The sequence below is a fragment of the Ursus americanus genome, chromosome 6, assembly GCF_024610735.1.
Source record: "Ursus americanus isolate L20-20 chromosome 6, mUrsAme1.1.p, whole genome shotgun sequence".
NCBI classification, from domain to species: domain Eukaryota; kingdom Metazoa; phylum Chordata; class Mammalia; order Carnivora; family Ursidae; genus Ursus; species Ursus americanus.
The window spans coordinates 71,513,585-71,531,017 of NC_142132.1; the positions used below are offsets into that span (position 1 = coordinate 71,513,585).

Below are 17,433 nucleotides of genomic sequence, written 5' to 3' on the forward strand. Positions count from 1 at the left end.
AGAGAAAGAGAGAGAGTGAGCATGACTGGAGGGAGGGGCAGATTGAGAGAATCTCAAGAATACTCCCCAATAAGTCCAGAGCCCAATGCGGGGCTTGACCATGAGATCATGACCTGAGCTGAAATCACTAGTCTGACACTTAACCCACTGAGCCATCTAGACACCCTGAGAATAGCTTATTGTTATCAGCCCTCAGACGTTTTGGTAAGACAAGTTTAAATCACTTTGGAAATGAGCCAAACTTTGCCACAAAATCTTTTCTAAACTCATCTCTCATTAACTTTGTTCATGGGAGGAGAAACAAGCTCAGCTCTTGAGTGAGAATATTACAGCCCAGCTTCAAATAATTATCTAGGCCTTTTGACCTCAAAGGACACATAACCTTGTTTAATTTCTCTCAAATAGCTGAGTTGCAACCCAGTGTCCCCAAAGTGGCAGGATATATTTTTCTGCTCAAGTCATATCACACACAATAAAATTAGTGGCATCTCTTTCTCAACTCATTGGCTGTTTAAGTGTATACATTTTGCATTAGCAAATATAGCTGCTTTTTTAATTGTGGATTTTACATTGGACATAACCTGGGGGAAATATCAGATAAATACTGTAATGTGATACTCAGTGTGATACTCCAAAATACCAGTTTGTGCTGAACCTAAAACCTCTTTTGTTTGCCTTTAACCTCAATCTTGATTTATTTCAAATGACTATCTACTCTGTTCAACCCAACTATTAATGCTTTTCAGTTGGTTTTCTTAGTTAAAGGTTTTAAGCCTATAAAATTTTAAAGTGCTTTGGCTTCATACTATATGGAGTGTCATCCTGAGAAGGGGAGGATATTGAAAAATAATACAGTTGTTCAAGAATTAGGACAGATTGGGAACAAATACGGACATATTGACCCCAATTTGGGACAAGCTGGGAATAGATGACGATAATCAGTAAAGTAAGGGTAACGTGAATAATTCAAGAAGTCCACAATAGTTTCAATCTCCAAATGTTAGGCAATTGAGTTTCTTTCCTCCCTACTCATTTTTCTAAACATTGACCTTATAGCTCTTTAATTTTTGATGCTTTAGTTATAGTGTGTCTTGGTGTGGCTCTCTTTGGATTTATCTTTTTTGGAACTCTCTGGGCTTTCCGGGTTTGGAGGTCTGGTCCTTACCCAGGTTAGAGAAGTTTTCAGCCATTATTTCTTCAAACAAGTCTTCTGCCCCCCTCTCTCTCTTCTTCTGGGACCTCTATAATGGGAATGTTGGTCTGTTTGATGTTGTCCTATGTGCCACTGAACCTATCTTTACTTGTTTTTTTCCTGCTCTCATTGGGTGAGTTCCACTGCCCTATCTTTGATTTCACTGATCCTTTCTTGTTCTTCATCTGGTCTGCTGGCGAACGCCTTTATTGTGTTTTTCAGTTCAGTTATTGTATTCTTTGGCCTGTGATTTCTGTTTGGTACTTTCTTATATTTTCGTCCTCTTTGTTAAAATTCTCACTTTATTCATGCCTTGTTCTCCTGACCACGGTGAGCTTCTTTACAACCATTATTTTGAACTCCTTTTTTTTAAATAATTTGTTTTGTTATATTAGTCACCATACAGTACATCCCCAGTATTTTGAACTTTTTATCAGGTAAACCACTCATCTGTTTCATTAAGGTATTTTTCTGAGATTTTATCTTGTTCTTTCATTTGGAACATATTCCTGTTTCTTCATTTTCCTTGACTTTCTGTATTGGTTTCTATGCATTAAATAAAACAGCCCCCTCTCTCAGTCTTGAAGGAGTGGCCTCCTGGAGGAGATGAACATTATTGTTCAACACTGCCCTAGCTTCTGGTTGTCTCTTTGAACCTTTGTGATTATCCAAGTGACTTACTTGTTTTTAGAGGCCTCCAGTAGTTGAGGGCGTGCCAAGACCACTCTGTGTATCTAAGGGAGGATCTCAGTCAGCACCTAGATTCAGGCTCATTGGAAGCCATACCTTCAGGCAGCAGCTTTTAAGGTATACAAATATACTTCTTTAATGGGAAGACTGGAAGATGGGCATTTCTGTCTGCTCCCTCTGCACTGAGTCCTTGGGTGTTAGCCAGTTAAGAACTGTTTCTTTGTTGCTAATGTCCCATCGAACCCATGAGCACAAGCCCCACTGGCACCCAGAGCCAGCCTATTAAAGGATCTGGGCAGCAGCCACAAAAACTGGGATGCCAGGTATGTACATAAGCTCCTTTCTTGGAGACACAGGCACCCTGAGACAGGGCAGAGGGAGAATATGAAGATGGTGTCTGGTGTTCTCCCTGATCTTTGGAGAGGATTGCAGTCGACCCCCTAGATGTGTTTAAATAGAAGCCTTCCCCCCTCACACCCCCCTAACACCCCCTGCCACAGCTATGAAAATAAGCTAATAGACCTTTTTCAGGGAAAGACTGGGGTTTACGCCTGCTGCCTCTGTGCTGTGCCTTGAGTGGGTAGCTGGGTAAAAACTATTTCTCCATTTGTTACAGTGCTGTGAGAGCACTGAACAGAAGCCCCACTGGCCACCAGAGCCCGGTGATCAGGGTTTGTCCCCTAGGTGGCAGCTGCAAAAACTGGGGCCCCAGACATGTGCACAAGCTCCTTTCTGAGAGATACCTGGAGCAAGACAGAGGGAAGGTACAAAGATGGTACTTGCCAGCCTCCACAGTCTTTGAGAAGTTTTTCAGTGGCCTCTAGGTGTATGTTATATTAAATGCCTGCCCCTCAGGCTGAATCTTTTATGATAAACAACAGGCCTCTTTCACAGAAAGACTGGTTGCGTTTCTGTCAGTTATCTCTACACTGTGCCCCAGGGGTTTAGCCATGGTGAGTCCACAAGACCCCTTTAAGATCTGTTTCTCAGTTTGCTATAATCTTGCAGTCTTGTGTATGAAAGCCCATTGTCTTTTAAAGCTAGATGTTTTGGGGTCTCCTCTCTCAGGAGCATGTCTTAAAAGGTAGGTGTCAGGTGTGGGGTTCAAACCCTTTGCTTCTCAAGGAGAAGGTCAGGGTTGTGAATTCTCTGCTATTTGTGGGTTGCCACACTAAGAGTGTGGTTTATGGTGACATTGTGTCTCTGTCTCTCCTACACATTTTGGTGGTTGTGGGGTGGTTGTCCCCCCCCCCCCCAAAGATATAAGAGTTGCTCAGCTAGTTTTTGGATTTCTTTCACAGGGAATTTTCCTGTATGTAGCCATAGATTCAATGTAACTGTGGGAGGAGGTGAGCTCAGGATCCTCCTATGTTGCCACCCTGAACAGGAACACCCTGGAGTTCTTTCTTTGATTGAAAACATTAACAAGTCATCCAAAATAATGAGAAGCAGATCACCAGGTATGAGCTCTGAAGGGCTAGAATTTCCTTACTCTTCTCTTACCCTACCCCATCACCTAGCCTGGGACTTGTGCATAGCTGGCATTCAGCGAATGTAGTTGAAAGGAAGAGGTGATCTGAGATTTGCAGGTAAGGGGGGGGACATTTGGGTTGGCAGGCTTACACTGCCAGATGCTACTCCTGAGTTCTTCTGGGAACACTCTAGAGAACCCTTAAAATACCTCAGACGCAAGGCAGAATAAAAGAATAATTCTGGGGTCTTGGGCTGCTGTTTGTTGAGTTCACACACCACTTTGCAATGCCTGTGGAGAAGCTGAGGAGTGTAGACGATGCTCGTTACTTCACTGGGCCTTTGTTCATTGATGTTCCTGCCTCGGGCATTTGTAAATGCATCATCTGGAACACATCTGCTCCCATCTTTACCTGTCAAATTTCTGTTCATCCATTTGAACAAAAAATTCACTTTCTCAAGAGGCTTTCCCAGATCCTCTTGATCTGAATTGGATTCTTCCTGTTATATTCTCTCAGAGGACCCCATACTCCACCCTAATGGCACTTACCATATTTTGTAACTGCACCCATTGTCAGTTACTGTTAGCATGCTTCTGTAACCTCCAGAAGTGCAGGAAACAACTGTGTCCTCAGCACCTAGAGCAGTGCCAGTGCTGTTGGGGGTGGGAGGGGCACATGTTTTTTTCTTTTAAAAGTGTGGTTTGCATGGTGCACTGGGTGTTATACGCAACTAATGAATCATCGAACTTTACATCAGAAACCAGGGATGTACTGCATGGTGACTAACATAATATAATAAAAAAAAAACATTAAAATAAATAAATAAATAAATAAAATAAAATCTAAAAAAAAAAGTGTGGTTTGACCTTGACACTTCTGTCTAAACTCTATTTAAGGGTATTAAATAAAGCACTGAAATAAAGGGTATTAAAATAAAGGGCTGAAATAAAATTTTTCATAAAAAATACAATTAAGGGCCCTGGGTGGCTCTGTTGGTTAAGCATCTGCTGGCTCTGGTCATGATCCTGGAGTCGGGATCGAGTCCCGCATCAGGTGCCCTCCTCGGTGGGGAGTCTGCTTCTCCCTCTGCCCCCTTCAAATAAATAAATAAATAAATAAATAAATAAATAAATATTTTAAAAATATAATTAAGAAATGAAAGGTTTTTTTTCTTAGTGACATCAATGTACGGGGGAGCTAAAGAGAGAATGTTTCTGGGTTACAAAGCAAAAGAGCCACCAATCTGAGCTCTGGTCATAAATATTTAAATTGTATAAAGAACAGGTCTTTAAATCTATTTTTATGAAATTTATTCCCAGTCTGAAGTGGCAGTGTATACAAAGATAACAGAGCTTGTGATATTTTACAGAAATGTTTACTACAACATGCATTATGAAGTGTTTCAAACATATACATATTAAGTTTCATGCTGAATAAATAATCCCCCAAATTAATTTTTATTTTTACATAAAAATATAATATTGCACTCTTAACAAGACCAGTTATTTTGCATATTTTCTCTTTAAATAAATGATGGAATTCAGCCTTAAAAAAAAACAAAGAAGACTGAGTAGTAACCCTATTCTAATAGGGGACTAATTCCAAGTTCTTGGTAGAAAAAATGAAAGCCAGACAGTAGCTGCAAATTTTTTTTTTTTTTTTTTTTTTTTTTAACAAAGCAAATCACTTCAACGTGAATAGGAGTAATCTCATCTCTGCACCTATCTGGACCTCAGAGTTCCAAGCTGGTCTGTGCAAACCATGATCTAAATGTGGCCCGGGAAGCGTTCTTATGGGCATATGCTGTTCCACTGACAAGCACACATGGCCACTTGCTTCCAATGGCCCGCATCTCGATGGCAGAGACGTTGGAATTGTGTTTTGTACAGTTTTTAAGCAGAATGTTTTAGAAAGTCTGGAAGTTACAAAAGTAGTTCTGTAAACACCATATGAATTGAATTTCCATAACAAACACGCAAGTTATTCTTAGGCAGGAATACATATTTTTACCCCATGGTAACATCCTACTGAGCTTATTTTACAGTGTTTTCGAAGCCAATAAAGCAGCACCCCAAGTAAAAATAGAGCCGTAATGGTAGAGACAGACTATGGTAGAGATTTTCAGGAATTCTGTCTTTATGGTGTGCAAATTTTCTGTGGCGTATACTTAGATTTTTCTGTTGTTCCTAGAATTCTCAGGTAGTACAGATTAGTAGAAACAGAGCGGACATGGTTTCCTATAGGAATTATTCTGCATCCTGTTGGAAACAAAGTAAGCTGTCTCCTTTCTTTTGTTATTCTGTTTTGTGGAAGAAAACACACCCTGCATATTAGATTAAATGCCTTATGTAGAATGGACTCTTAATATCTGTGCCATCTTTCTGCATAGTGGAGGCTTTCTATTGCCAATTGTTAAGTATTCAGTGCTCTGTAAATGGCAGATATTAAAATAATTATCATTGTGTTTAAATCTTAGTGATTCAAATAAGTAAGGATATTCAATATCTAGTGTTACGGATTTTAAGCAGGATTTTTATGAAAAAACAGAATGTATCTGAAATCAAATGTATGTTTGTGGCTGTCAAAAAATTCTGGTTCCTCTTTGAGTTAAGAAGGCAACTGGAAAAAAACTGCCTAACATTGAGATCCATTAGTAGTTTGTTTTTAGTATTCAGATATTCCCTAAAATGTTTGGTGCAGAGGCACCTACTGAATAATTTACTTCTCAAAGAAAGCACTTTGTAAGTTCTAACTTCTTATCCTTTTCTTTACTTGTGTGTGTGTGTGTGTAGGGTGAATTATCTTGGCATAAAACTTTTTAAATATAATTTTAGAGTATTTTCTATAAACAATTAGCTAGCCAATTTAAATTCTACTGGTCCTTTTGGAATAATAGAAAAAAGAAGAGACCCTAGTCCTTTCTTTAGAATACTCTTGTGGGTAAAACTTTAAGAATACAATTTTAATTCATCATGTAAGACTTACACCTTGTTGGTTAGAACATACCCACACAATCCTCTAGATTATCACTAAATTAGAACAGAACTGTCCTCTCAGGACCTTGTGAGGCCACAGAATGTTGTGCAGATGAAGAGAGCTGATCATTATTTGGATGATTCGTTTGGTCATCCTTTTCTTCAAGTTCAACCTCCTAAATCTGGTGAGGTCAACCAATCTAGTTTGGAGCTAAAGTGCTTTGGAGAAGTGGGGTTCTCTCTCATTCATCCAGCTGCATAGCTGCTAAGGAAGGAATAGAACATTGGCTGTTTCAAGCGCTGCTGGTCCTTCCGACACCAGGCGATCACGGTCCCATCACTATTCGCCGTGTACAGATGGTGGCCGTCACAGGAAAATGTAAGGCTGGCAAAAGAAATCCGTGTGTACATTATCTCTTAAAACTGCGTCAGCATATTGGTGATCATATAGAAATTAGTGTAAAGAAGCTAAGATCTGTTCACTGGAGCAGAGAGACCAACGAAATGACTGCTTACAACTCATTGGTTTCTGGGGTAATTCTAATATAGTTTAATTGCTCTGCTGGCAATTTCATGAAGCTCGTTCTAACGAGGTGATACAGAATAAAATCAGATCAAAGAGATCAGTACATTCCATTCCTTCTTTGTGCATTTTCTTCTACCACCTTGTTTATTCTCTTATTACTTAAACAACAAATACTTGAGCATAGGAAAGTTTAGATAATATAACGGTGCTACATTTTCTCTTTATAGAAATAAATGATGATTATAGGGAGATATTTAATTTCCCTGAAAAAGGAAAAGGTAAAAATGTAACATTAATAAATAATTTGAGTTTGTTAAAATTTAAACTTAGTGCATTGAAAATAAATTTAATAGAGCATAATTTGAATCACTTACTTCCCATTGATTTTTAAAGTCAAATTTGTCGGTAGAACAAAGGGTAACTGGTTGTTGATCAATCTTATCGAGCATACCCCTGAAGCTATCAATCACCGTTACGGTATTTTTAATAAGGAAGGAAAAAATATGGTTTCTACAATTCAAAAGCTTCCCCCTGGGCTATCTCCCAGGATACCTTCTATTAGACCTGAACTCCTGACTCAGCATTAAGCTCCACAAAGACATGGACTGTGTCTCCTTGCAAAAGGTCCTGGTCAACCTGGTATTTGATAAATGGTCAGCTGCTTAGGACTCTCATCGCTTAGTTCACTGGTCTGTGTGCTTTAATCTCTCTCTAACAAAAATAGAGTTACAAAGTATATTATGAAGAATCTGGGGGTGGTTTACCTTACAATCGGCTTATTTGATTTAGGAAATGTGATTTCCCGCACAGGCTTTAGGTCCCATGTACTCCATAACCTAGAGAGGAAAAAAGTCATCACCTAATTAAGCAAACCAAAATTTCCTTCACCAAAAAAACCCCTATGTATTTGTTTATTTGTTAAACATCATCTGGAAGGAAACACAATAAACAATTAACAGTAGCTACTTCTGGGAAGTTTGCAGGGGGTGGATGTGGAAGTAAGAAAACTTGGTAAATTTTCACATTGTTAATCTTTTATACAATTAATAGACAATATACAATTTCAAAACTACACGAAAGCTAAGTTTATTACTTACAAATAAAACAGGAATCAGTGAAGAATCTATATCTGAAGGTGATTTTAAATCTCCAGATATTAAGTATGAACGTGCCTAGATATTTAAAGCTAATTTTTGCAACTGCTGTGTCCTTATGAACAAGAGCAAGCAAAGAGAATCAAAACTCTTCTTACCTTACGATTCCATTCTCTAATCCCCCGGCAATCACATTGATAGATACTCCCTCAGGCTGGTTAGAGAAGGCAACGGAACAGATGATCTCCCTGCAGTGCACATGTCCAACAAGGTCCCCGTTCACTGTCCAGAGTCTGAGGTCGCTGCCTCCACCAGCTAAAACACCAAAATCGTCCCATAGGTCACCAGAGTGTGGGTACATCAGAGCCCACCACCCTGGGTCCCAGAGGGGTATCCCCACGCACCGAGCTTGTTTGTTTTAGTGATAAAATTTAAAGGCAGCTCATGACTGAAGCTGTATAAATAAAATTACTAAATAATAAGTCACAAAGAGCTCTGCATATTTACCTAGAGACAATGACCATAGAAAAATAAAAATAAAAAGATTAATTTAGAAATAGAGAGCAACAAGGTAAATTAATCATGTATTTTTGTGTAATCATATTTTAGCAAATGAACTGCCAAGGCTGAATTTGAAAGTACCTAAAAAGTTAAACAATCTCCAAAAGCAGAAGAAAATATTCTGTGAAACCAACTGTAAGAAGGGAGTTACGTGACTTTTCAAGAAAAAAAAGTTATAATAAAACTTAGCGGAGTTAAAAGCTACTTCTTAAAGAAAAAAAAAAGCTATCTAATTCCTCAGAATGTCTAACATTGAATCTTGTAACTCACTGACTTATTAGACTAATTTTTTCTTTTCAAAGACCATGAGTAACTAAACTTTCTGGAGTTTTCCAGGTGCTGGAAGAGGCAGTAATTGCTGAGTGAAACAAAGGGACATAAAAAAGACATAAAAGGACACAGAGTGTATGATTCCACTTAGATAAAAGATCCAGAATAGGCAAATTCATAGAGATCGGAAGTAGAATAGTGGTTCCCGGAAGCTTTGGGGCAAGGAGGAATAGAGTTATGCTTAGGGAGTGTCTGCTTGGGATGATGAAAACATTTTTGAAATAGTGGTTCCACCACATTGTGGGTGTGGTGATGCCACTGAACCATATGCTTTAAAATGGTTCAGATAGCGACTGTAACGCTAAACATATTACTACATACGTAGAGAAAAGAAGGTTAACAAATGCCCAGTGTTGTACTTAAGACTTCCCACTGATTAGGAGAGATAACCTAAATAAAACATCAAGATGTAGGAGTTCAATATACTAAAGAAATACAATTATAGACGATAAACTCCTCTTTTCCATGGGTAGACATTTCACTCTCTCTTGAATTTAATACTTGATAAAAGATTTTAAAAATATATAAAGCAACCAGATGTGTGCTAGTAAGGTTAGAAGGCTTATCAAAGGCATTGATGTAGGGGTTAATCATTACCTGTAATTGACAGCTATTGCAAGCTCAGTCCTTCAAAACCAAAAATCTAAATGTGGGCCTTGACTCCCTGAAATATGGTACAGAAGTCAATAGGCAAAGAAGCACCCTAGCAGATTACCCACACCTCGGGCTACCACAAAACCAAGTAACTACTCTCTGCCTAAGATTGTAAATATCAAAATGGAGGCCTTCACTCAAGACCAGATTGCTTTCATGTGTAATTCAGCATGTCAACTAAAAGTCAGAAAATTGGGCATTCCTGAAAAAAAAATTATTCTTCCTACACATTTTCACTCAAATTAAAATAAATTGGAGAGTCACTGCCCACCCCGAATTTCATATTATATTAACTTTATAATGCCATTGGCCATACATGACCAGGCTATGAACCCTAGTTAAAAGGGTTTTGATATAGTGGCAGAATGATTTTAAAAATACAGAAACCATCTATTATAATATTTACATAGTTTAATAAATTTCACATCTTATCATCATAAAAACCACATCCTATAAGGACTGGATGTGGTTTTTACGATAAGATGTGAAATTTTTTATGATCAAGAGGAAAGCGCCTGCCAGTGTAACTTCAGCCCTGACACTGAAATTTTATATACATATGTGTAATGTGTATATATATATATATGCATACACACATATATAACATAAATACATACACGTACATATGTATTTACTTAAATTTTGATTTTAAAGTTACCTGGATGGTACTCACTAATGGGTCAAGATGTTTGATAGGCTAAATCTGATAACTTTCTTTCCTTCTTGGACTATAAGACTAGAGGATGAACTCTAGTTTGGGTCGTTAAACATAAATTTCACCTCACTTTAAAAAAAAATCATTATTTTTATTTTGTTCTCTATATACCAAATTCTTGTTATGACTTCTCTTATATATGTACCAAGAGGCCTTAAAAAGTGAAGAAGGCCTTTTTGTTCAGACTGGAAAAAAAAGTTCTAGCCATTACTCTATTATACTGTGCACTCCCCAGGGACACCTGAATACCCTACTATCCAGTTAGTAACTGCAGCAAAAGTAATTTTGTTTCTTGTTCCCATAAGACTGGCTGATATAATATCACAGATATAAATCACTACTGGCAGCAGGAAAGTAATTAACTTTACAAAATTCAGCTCCCTAAGGATCAGGCCTAACTTCCAAATGTTGCCAAAACAAGAAAGTAGAGAGCACTATATAAATAATCATTATATTATTCCCCCCAACCTCCCCCCTTGGTATGACATACTAAAAGCTGCTAATGTACAAATCAAGGGAGAACAATTAGCAAAAGTCATCAATCATCTGCCCACACTTGTATTATCAAAGTCAATGGTTCAAAATTTTTTTCCCTTAGTTATGATGATTAGGAAATAAAAATGTTTCCATGGCATTATTTTATAACTGGATGCTAAGATTGGCAAATGTTTCCCATCTGATATCTTTAAAGCTTGACTGAAGACATTACTTTTCTGGAATACAAGAATTAATGAATGTTTTATAAAATCAACAATAAAATTCCAAGAGATAGCTGCAGTATAATAAAAAATAAATACTTGGTCTTTGTCCCAGGTCCCTGGCATAGAGCTCCTGAAACCCTTGTAATTTACCATCTTTTGTATGCTAACAAGCTGACTCCTGGGGGGCAGGCCCTAGATAGCCTCAGGATGGGGGCCTGTCACCAGACAAACCAGCCACGTGGTTAGGAGGTTAGAATTTACAGTACCTCCCCACCTCTGGGGATGGAGAGAGGCTGCAGACTGAGCTCAAGTACCACAGCCATTGATTCAATCATCCATGCCTACAGAAGGAAACCTCAGAAAAATCCCTAAGTAACAGGGTTAGGAGGGCTCCCAAGCTGGTGAGCACATTCATGTGCCAGGAGGGAGGTGCACTCTGAATCCACCCAGACAGGCCCTCTGGATCTCCCCCTATACACCTCTTCAGCTGGGTGCTTATTCCTTTTTTTAAAGAGAGAGAGCAAGAGCGAGGTAGCGGGAGGGGTAGAGGGAGAAGGAGAGAAGGAATCTTCTCTTCGCTCCCCCAGCCTCAGCCCAAAGTGAGGCTCGATCTCACAACCCTGAGATCATGACCTGAGCTGAAATCAAGAGCCGGACACTCAACCGACTGAGCCTCCCAGGCGCCCCTGGCTGTTCATTTCTATCCTTTGTAATAAGCTTCTGTAGGTAGGTATAGGGTTTGACTAAGTTCTGTGTGCTTGGTGGGGGGTTGGGAACTCCCAAATCCGCTAACTTCAAGTAGTTAGTGTAGAACCGAATCGCATTACTGAGCACCCAGGTGGTGTCACAGGATTGGGGAACGGCTGGGTGTCAGAAAAAACCAAACAATATAAAACATGCAAGTGAAGGATAGAGGACCACCCACTATAGATATGTCCAAGATAATCTATACTGAGTGGGCAGAAAGAGACAATTTTTCAAAGGATTTTTTGATGCCAAGGTCCTTAAGAATAGAAATGCAAACAGAAAATTTATAAATTTTCCAACTGTTCTTTACTGCTGGATGCGTCAAGTTTTTAAATATGTATTACTTGAAAAAACAAAAACTAAAAACAAACCTCTAATGAAGATATAACTCTGTCACACAAATTTCAAGGCAAATTATACCTCCATTTATCATAATACAGTATTGTTCTCACTCAGGAACTGGAAGATACATATATTCAAAGCTGATGATTGGCTCATGCTTTGCATGTATGTCACGGGGAAGGTAGTGAGTTAGTAGTTAAAAGCGGAAGCCAGAAAAAAGAGAAACAAAACCCAAGAAAATTCAGATAATTATGTAACAATAATTTGCTTAACTTCCATGTGCCCAAATGTAATCTTACATATATCAGAAAAATGACACTATTAGCTTCTCCATAAGTTGGTCCCTAACTTGATGAAGTTTTTTTTTTTTTTTTTTTTAAAGATTTTATTTATTTATTTGACAGAGATAGAGACAGCCAGCGAGAGAGGGAACACAAGCAGGGGGAGTGGGAGAGGAAGAAGCAGGCTCATAGCGGAGGAGCCTGATGTGGGGCTCGATCCCATAACGCCGGGATCACGCCCTGAGCCGAACGCAGGCGCTCAACCGCTGTGCCACCCAGGCGCCCCAACTTGATGAAGTTTTAACACACAAACACGCTATTAGCACAGTATTTAGATGTGGTTAGGGACCTGAGAGACGTAATCCAACAGTGTAACTGACACTGCACCAGCTAAGGACTCCGTGCTTTGGTTCGGGCCTTGCTCACCTGAATCACACACAGTAGCGATGTCACCAGTAGTTTCACTGGCAGAGACGGCCGTGACGGGGCTTTTGTGTCCTGCCAGGCTCTGTACATAGCACAACCTGAAAGACCAAAGACAAATTTGCATATGATCATTAAATATCAGTAGCTTCTCTTGTATAATTCTCTTCCTCAGTGTATGGACCTATTATTCATAAGGCATTGCCCACTATTTCCTAACTGATCTTTTGATTTCAATACGATTACAAAGTTTGTATTTCATGCTTAAAATGATCATAATGTAAAGATCTTATTTTAGTGCATGTGTTTCACACAGGAAGAACGGAGACATAAAGGCAACTGTGTTTGCGTTGGAGAGGTTCTTCTGTACCTGTTTAAATCCCATATGATGCAGGTTCCATCTCTGCTCACACTTATCATTATACTGTAGGGTTTGCAAACAAATAAGCTGGTTATCTCTTCTGTGTGCCCGTACAGATGGATCTGAGACTCCATTTCGATCTCTGAGGGCTGAAATTGAAAAAAGTCAGTGAAGTACAAGATAAAAAGCATGACAAAAGTTTTCCTACTACTGTGTCTCAAAAATAAAAACAACTCAAGGGACTCAAACATTCTTCTCAAGCATATCATGTTTCAATCCACTGCAGGTCAACTCTTTCCTAAAGAGTAAAACTAATTAAACATTAAAACATTTTTAATTGTCCATAATTTCAAGAATTAAAATGCTTTTCATTTTTGTCTTCTTGTCCAATCTTTGTCCAAATACATACACAAATATTTTTATAGTTATGATTATTGTCATCCAAATAATTTTGTATTTTGTATTTAAACATTCTTTCTATTTTTTAAGTGTTTTTTTATTATATTATGTTAGTCACCATACAGTACATCCCTGGTTTTTGATGTAAAGTTCGATGATTCATTAGTTGCGTTTAACACCCAGTGCACCATGCAATACGTGCCCTCCTTACTACCCATCACCAGCATATCACATTCCCCCATCCCCCTCCCCTCTGAAGCCCTGTTTGTTTCTCATAGTCCATAGTCTCTCATGCTTCATTCCCCCTTCTGATTACCCCCCCCTTTCTCTATCCCTTTCTTCCCTTACCTATCTTCCTAGTTCTTATGTTCCATAGATGAGATAAACCATGTGATAATTGTCTTTCTCTGCTTGACTTATTTCACTTAGCATTATCTCCTCCAGTGCCGTCCATGTTGCAGCAAATGTTGAGAACTCATTCTTTCTGATAGCTGAGTAATATTCCATTGTATATATGGACCACAGCTTCTTAATCCAGTCATCTGTTGAAGGGCATCTCGGCTCCTTCCATGATGTAGCTATTGTGGACAATGCTGCCATGAACATTGGGGTGCATATGGCCCTTCTCTTCACTACGTCTGTATCTCTGGGGTAAACACCCAGTAGTGCAATGGCTGGGTCATAGGGTAGCTCAATTTTTAACTTTTTAAGGGACCTCCACACTGTTTTCCAGAGTGGCTGTACCAACTTGCATTCCCACCAACAATGTAGGAGGGATCCCCTTTCTCCACATCCTCTCCAGCAATTGTTGTTTCTTGCCTTGTCTATTTTTGCCATTCTAACTGGCGTAAGGTGGTATCTCAGTGTGGTTTTGATTTGAATTTCCCTAATGATTTTGAACATTTTTTCGTGTGTGTTAGCCATTTGTATGTCTTCATTGGAAAAGTGTCTGTTCATATCTTCTGCCCATTTTATGATTTGTTTATTTGTTTCTCGCATATTGAGTTTGAGAAGTTCTTTGTAGATCTTGCATACCAGTCTTTTATCTGTAGTATCATATGCAAATATATTCTCCCATTCCGTGGGCTGCCTCTTAGTTTTTTGACTGTTTCCTTGGCTGTGCAGAAGCTTTTTATCTTGATGAAGTCCCACAAGTTCATTTTATCTTTTGTTTCTCTTGCCTTTGGAGATGTGTCATGAAAAAGGTTGCTTTGGCAGATGTCGTAAAGGTTGCTGCCTATGTTTTCCTCCATGATTTTGATGGATTCCTGTCTCCCATCGAGGTCTTTCATCCACTTGGAGTTTATCTTTGTGTATGAGAGAGTGGTCAAGTTTCATTCTTTTGCAGGTAGCTGTCCAATTTTCCCAGCACCATTTATTGAAGAGACTGTCTTTTTTCCACTGGATGTTTTTTTCTGCTTTATCAAAGATTAGTTGCCCAAAGAGCCAAGGGTCCATTTCTGGGTTCTCTATTCTGTTACATTGGTCTATGTGTCTGTTTTTGCTGTCTTTGTGATCACAGATTTGTAGTACAGCTCGAAATCTGGCATTGTGATGCCCCCAGCTTTGTTTTTCCTTTTCAACAGTTCTTTGGCGATTCGGGGCCTTTTCTGGTTCCATACAAATTTAAGGACTATTTGTTCCAGTTCTTTGAAAAATGTCATCGGTATTTTGATGGGGATGGCATTGAAAGTGTAGATTGCTCTGGGTAGCATGGACATTTTAACTATGTTAATTCTTCCGATCCATGAGCATGGAATATTTTTCCATCTTTTTGTGTCTTCCTCAATGTCTTTCAAGAGTGATTTATAGTTTCTAGAATATAGATCCTTTACGTCTCTGTTTAAGTTAATTCCAAGGTAACATATGGTTTTTGGAGCTATTGTAAATGGGATGGATTCCCTAATTTCTCTTTCTTCAGTCTCATTGTTCGTGTATAGAAATGCAACTGATTTCTGAGCATTGATTTTGTATCCTGCCACATTACTGAATTGCCCTATAACTTCTAGTAGTTTGGGGGTGGAATCTTTTGGGTTTTCCATACAGAGTATCATGTCACCTGCGAAGAGAGACATTTTGACTTCTTCTTTGCCGATTTGGATACCTTTTATACCTTTTTGTTGTCTGATTGCTGTCACAAGGACTTCCAGTACTACGTTGAATAATAGTGGCGAGAGTGGGCATCCTTGTCGTGTTCCTGATCTTAAGGGAAAGGTTTCCAGCTTTTCCCCATTGAGAATGATATTTCCTGTAGGCTTTTCGTAGATGGTTTTTATGAGATTGAGGAATGTACCCTCTATCCCTACACTCTGAAGGGTTTTAATCAGGAAAGGATGCTGTATTTTGTCAAATGCTTTTTCTGCATCTATTGAGAGGATCATATGGTTCTTGCCTCTTTTCTTGTTGATATGATGTATCACGCTGATCGATTTGCGAATGTTGAACCACGCTTGCATCCCAGGGATGAATCCCACTTGGTCATGATGGATAATCCTTTTAATGTACTCTTGGATTCTATTAGCCAGGATCTTGTTGAGGATTTTGGCGTCCATATTCATTAGGGAAATCGGTCTGTAATTCTCCTTTTTGATGGGGTCTTTGCCTGGTTTGGGGATCAAGGTAATATTGGCCTCATAGAATGAGTTTGGTAGCTTTCCTTCTTTTTCTATATTTTGAAATAGCTTTAGGAGAATAGGTATTATTTCTTCTTTGAATGTTTGGTAGAATTCCCCAGGAAAACCATCCGGGCCTGGAGTTTTGTTATTTGGAAGGTTGTTTATCAATGACTCAATCTCTTCATAATTAATCGGTCTGTTTAAATAATCAATTTCTTCCTGTTTCAGTCTTGGTAGTTTATAGGTTTCCAGGAAGGCCGCCATCTCTTCCAGATTGCTTAATTTATTGGCATATAGCTGTTGATAAAAGTTTCTAATAATCCTTCCAATTTCATTGGTGTTGGTTGTGACCTCTCCTTTTTCATTCATAATTTTATTAATTTGGGTCCTTTCTCTATTCTTTTGGATAAGTCTTGCCAGTGGTCTGTCAATTTTATTGATTCTCTCAAAGAACCAGCTTCTAGTTCTGTTGATCTGCTCTACTTCATTAATACTTTTTTCAAGTCTACACATCATCTTGACCATTGTTACTCTGAACTCCATTTCTGATAATTTGGTTACATCCATATCCATTAGTTCTGTGGCAGAGGCCACAGACTCATTGTCTTTTCTTTGCTGGGGGGGACTTCTCCTTCTTGTCATTCTGATGAGGAGAGGTTGCGGGTTGTCCAGAGCCCAAATTATTGACCGGGACCCAGGCCGTGCGCCCTTGTTTTATAGGGACCTTAGGGTTGTGGGCTTCTTGATTTTTCAGCCTGCCTTCTGGGGGAGGGGCCTGCCACGCCGATACTTAGGCAGCCCTGTTTGGGTAGAGTCTCCGCGTCCCCTGAGAGGGGGGATGGGGATGGGCACACTGTGAGCCGGTATTTCCAGGCTTTTGTTCTCTGAGGGCTTTCCCTGGCAGTTTGCTGTGCCTCTTCTGAGATTCAGAGCAGCAGTGGCGGAATCTCAGCCTCTGTCTCAGAACAGAGGGATCGCGGCCTGTTCTCCACTGATGTTCTGGCCACTTTAACTCCGTTACTATTGGTGCTGCTCAACCCTGCAGCGTCCGGGGATGTGCGCGCCACACCGGGCGTCCCAGCCCTCATTTCCAGGGCTGGCGTGTCTCTGTCCTTTGTGTTTCTAACACCGCCAGCCGCCAGCCACCAGCCGCCCCAGTGCGCTCCGAAGCTCCGTTTCAGTCTGGTGGCGCGCATTCCCGGCTCACGGTCCTTCTGCTCTCTCTCGGGTGCCGGTCCACGAGTCCGCCTGCTCCCCCGTGCAGGTGGCTACCGCTTCCCCGCGCCCGAACATGGCGGCTCCTTCCCCCTTCCGTTTATCTTCCGATATCTGTGCACAGTTTCACGGCTCCCCTC

The 17,433-nt window shown here is 39.6% G+C and overlaps 1 protein-coding gene across 3 annotated transcripts in view; it reads right to left on the reverse strand.

The window, feature by feature from the left end:
• Positions 1–4,647: 4,647 nt before the first annotated feature.
• Positions 4,648–17,433, reverse strand: part of LYST (lysosomal trafficking regulator) — a 202,315-nt gene continuing 189,529 nt past the window's right edge. For all 3 annotated transcript variants that reach the window (XM_045783612.2, XM_045783611.2, XM_087863139.1), the window contains 5 exons: positions 13,074–13,213; positions 12,707–12,804; positions 8,108–8,264; positions 7,620–7,691; positions 4,648–6,714 (listed from right to left, as the gene is read on the reverse strand). In XM_045783612.2, the coding sequence (XP_045639568.2) occupies positions 6,576–6,714; positions 7,620–7,691; positions 8,108–8,264; positions 12,707–12,804; positions 13,074–13,213 (606 nt within the window). In that variant the 3' untranslated portion in view covers positions 4,648–6,575. The remainder of the gene's footprint in view (positions 6,715–7,619; positions 7,692–8,107; positions 8,265–12,706; positions 12,805–13,073; positions 13,214–17,433) is intronic.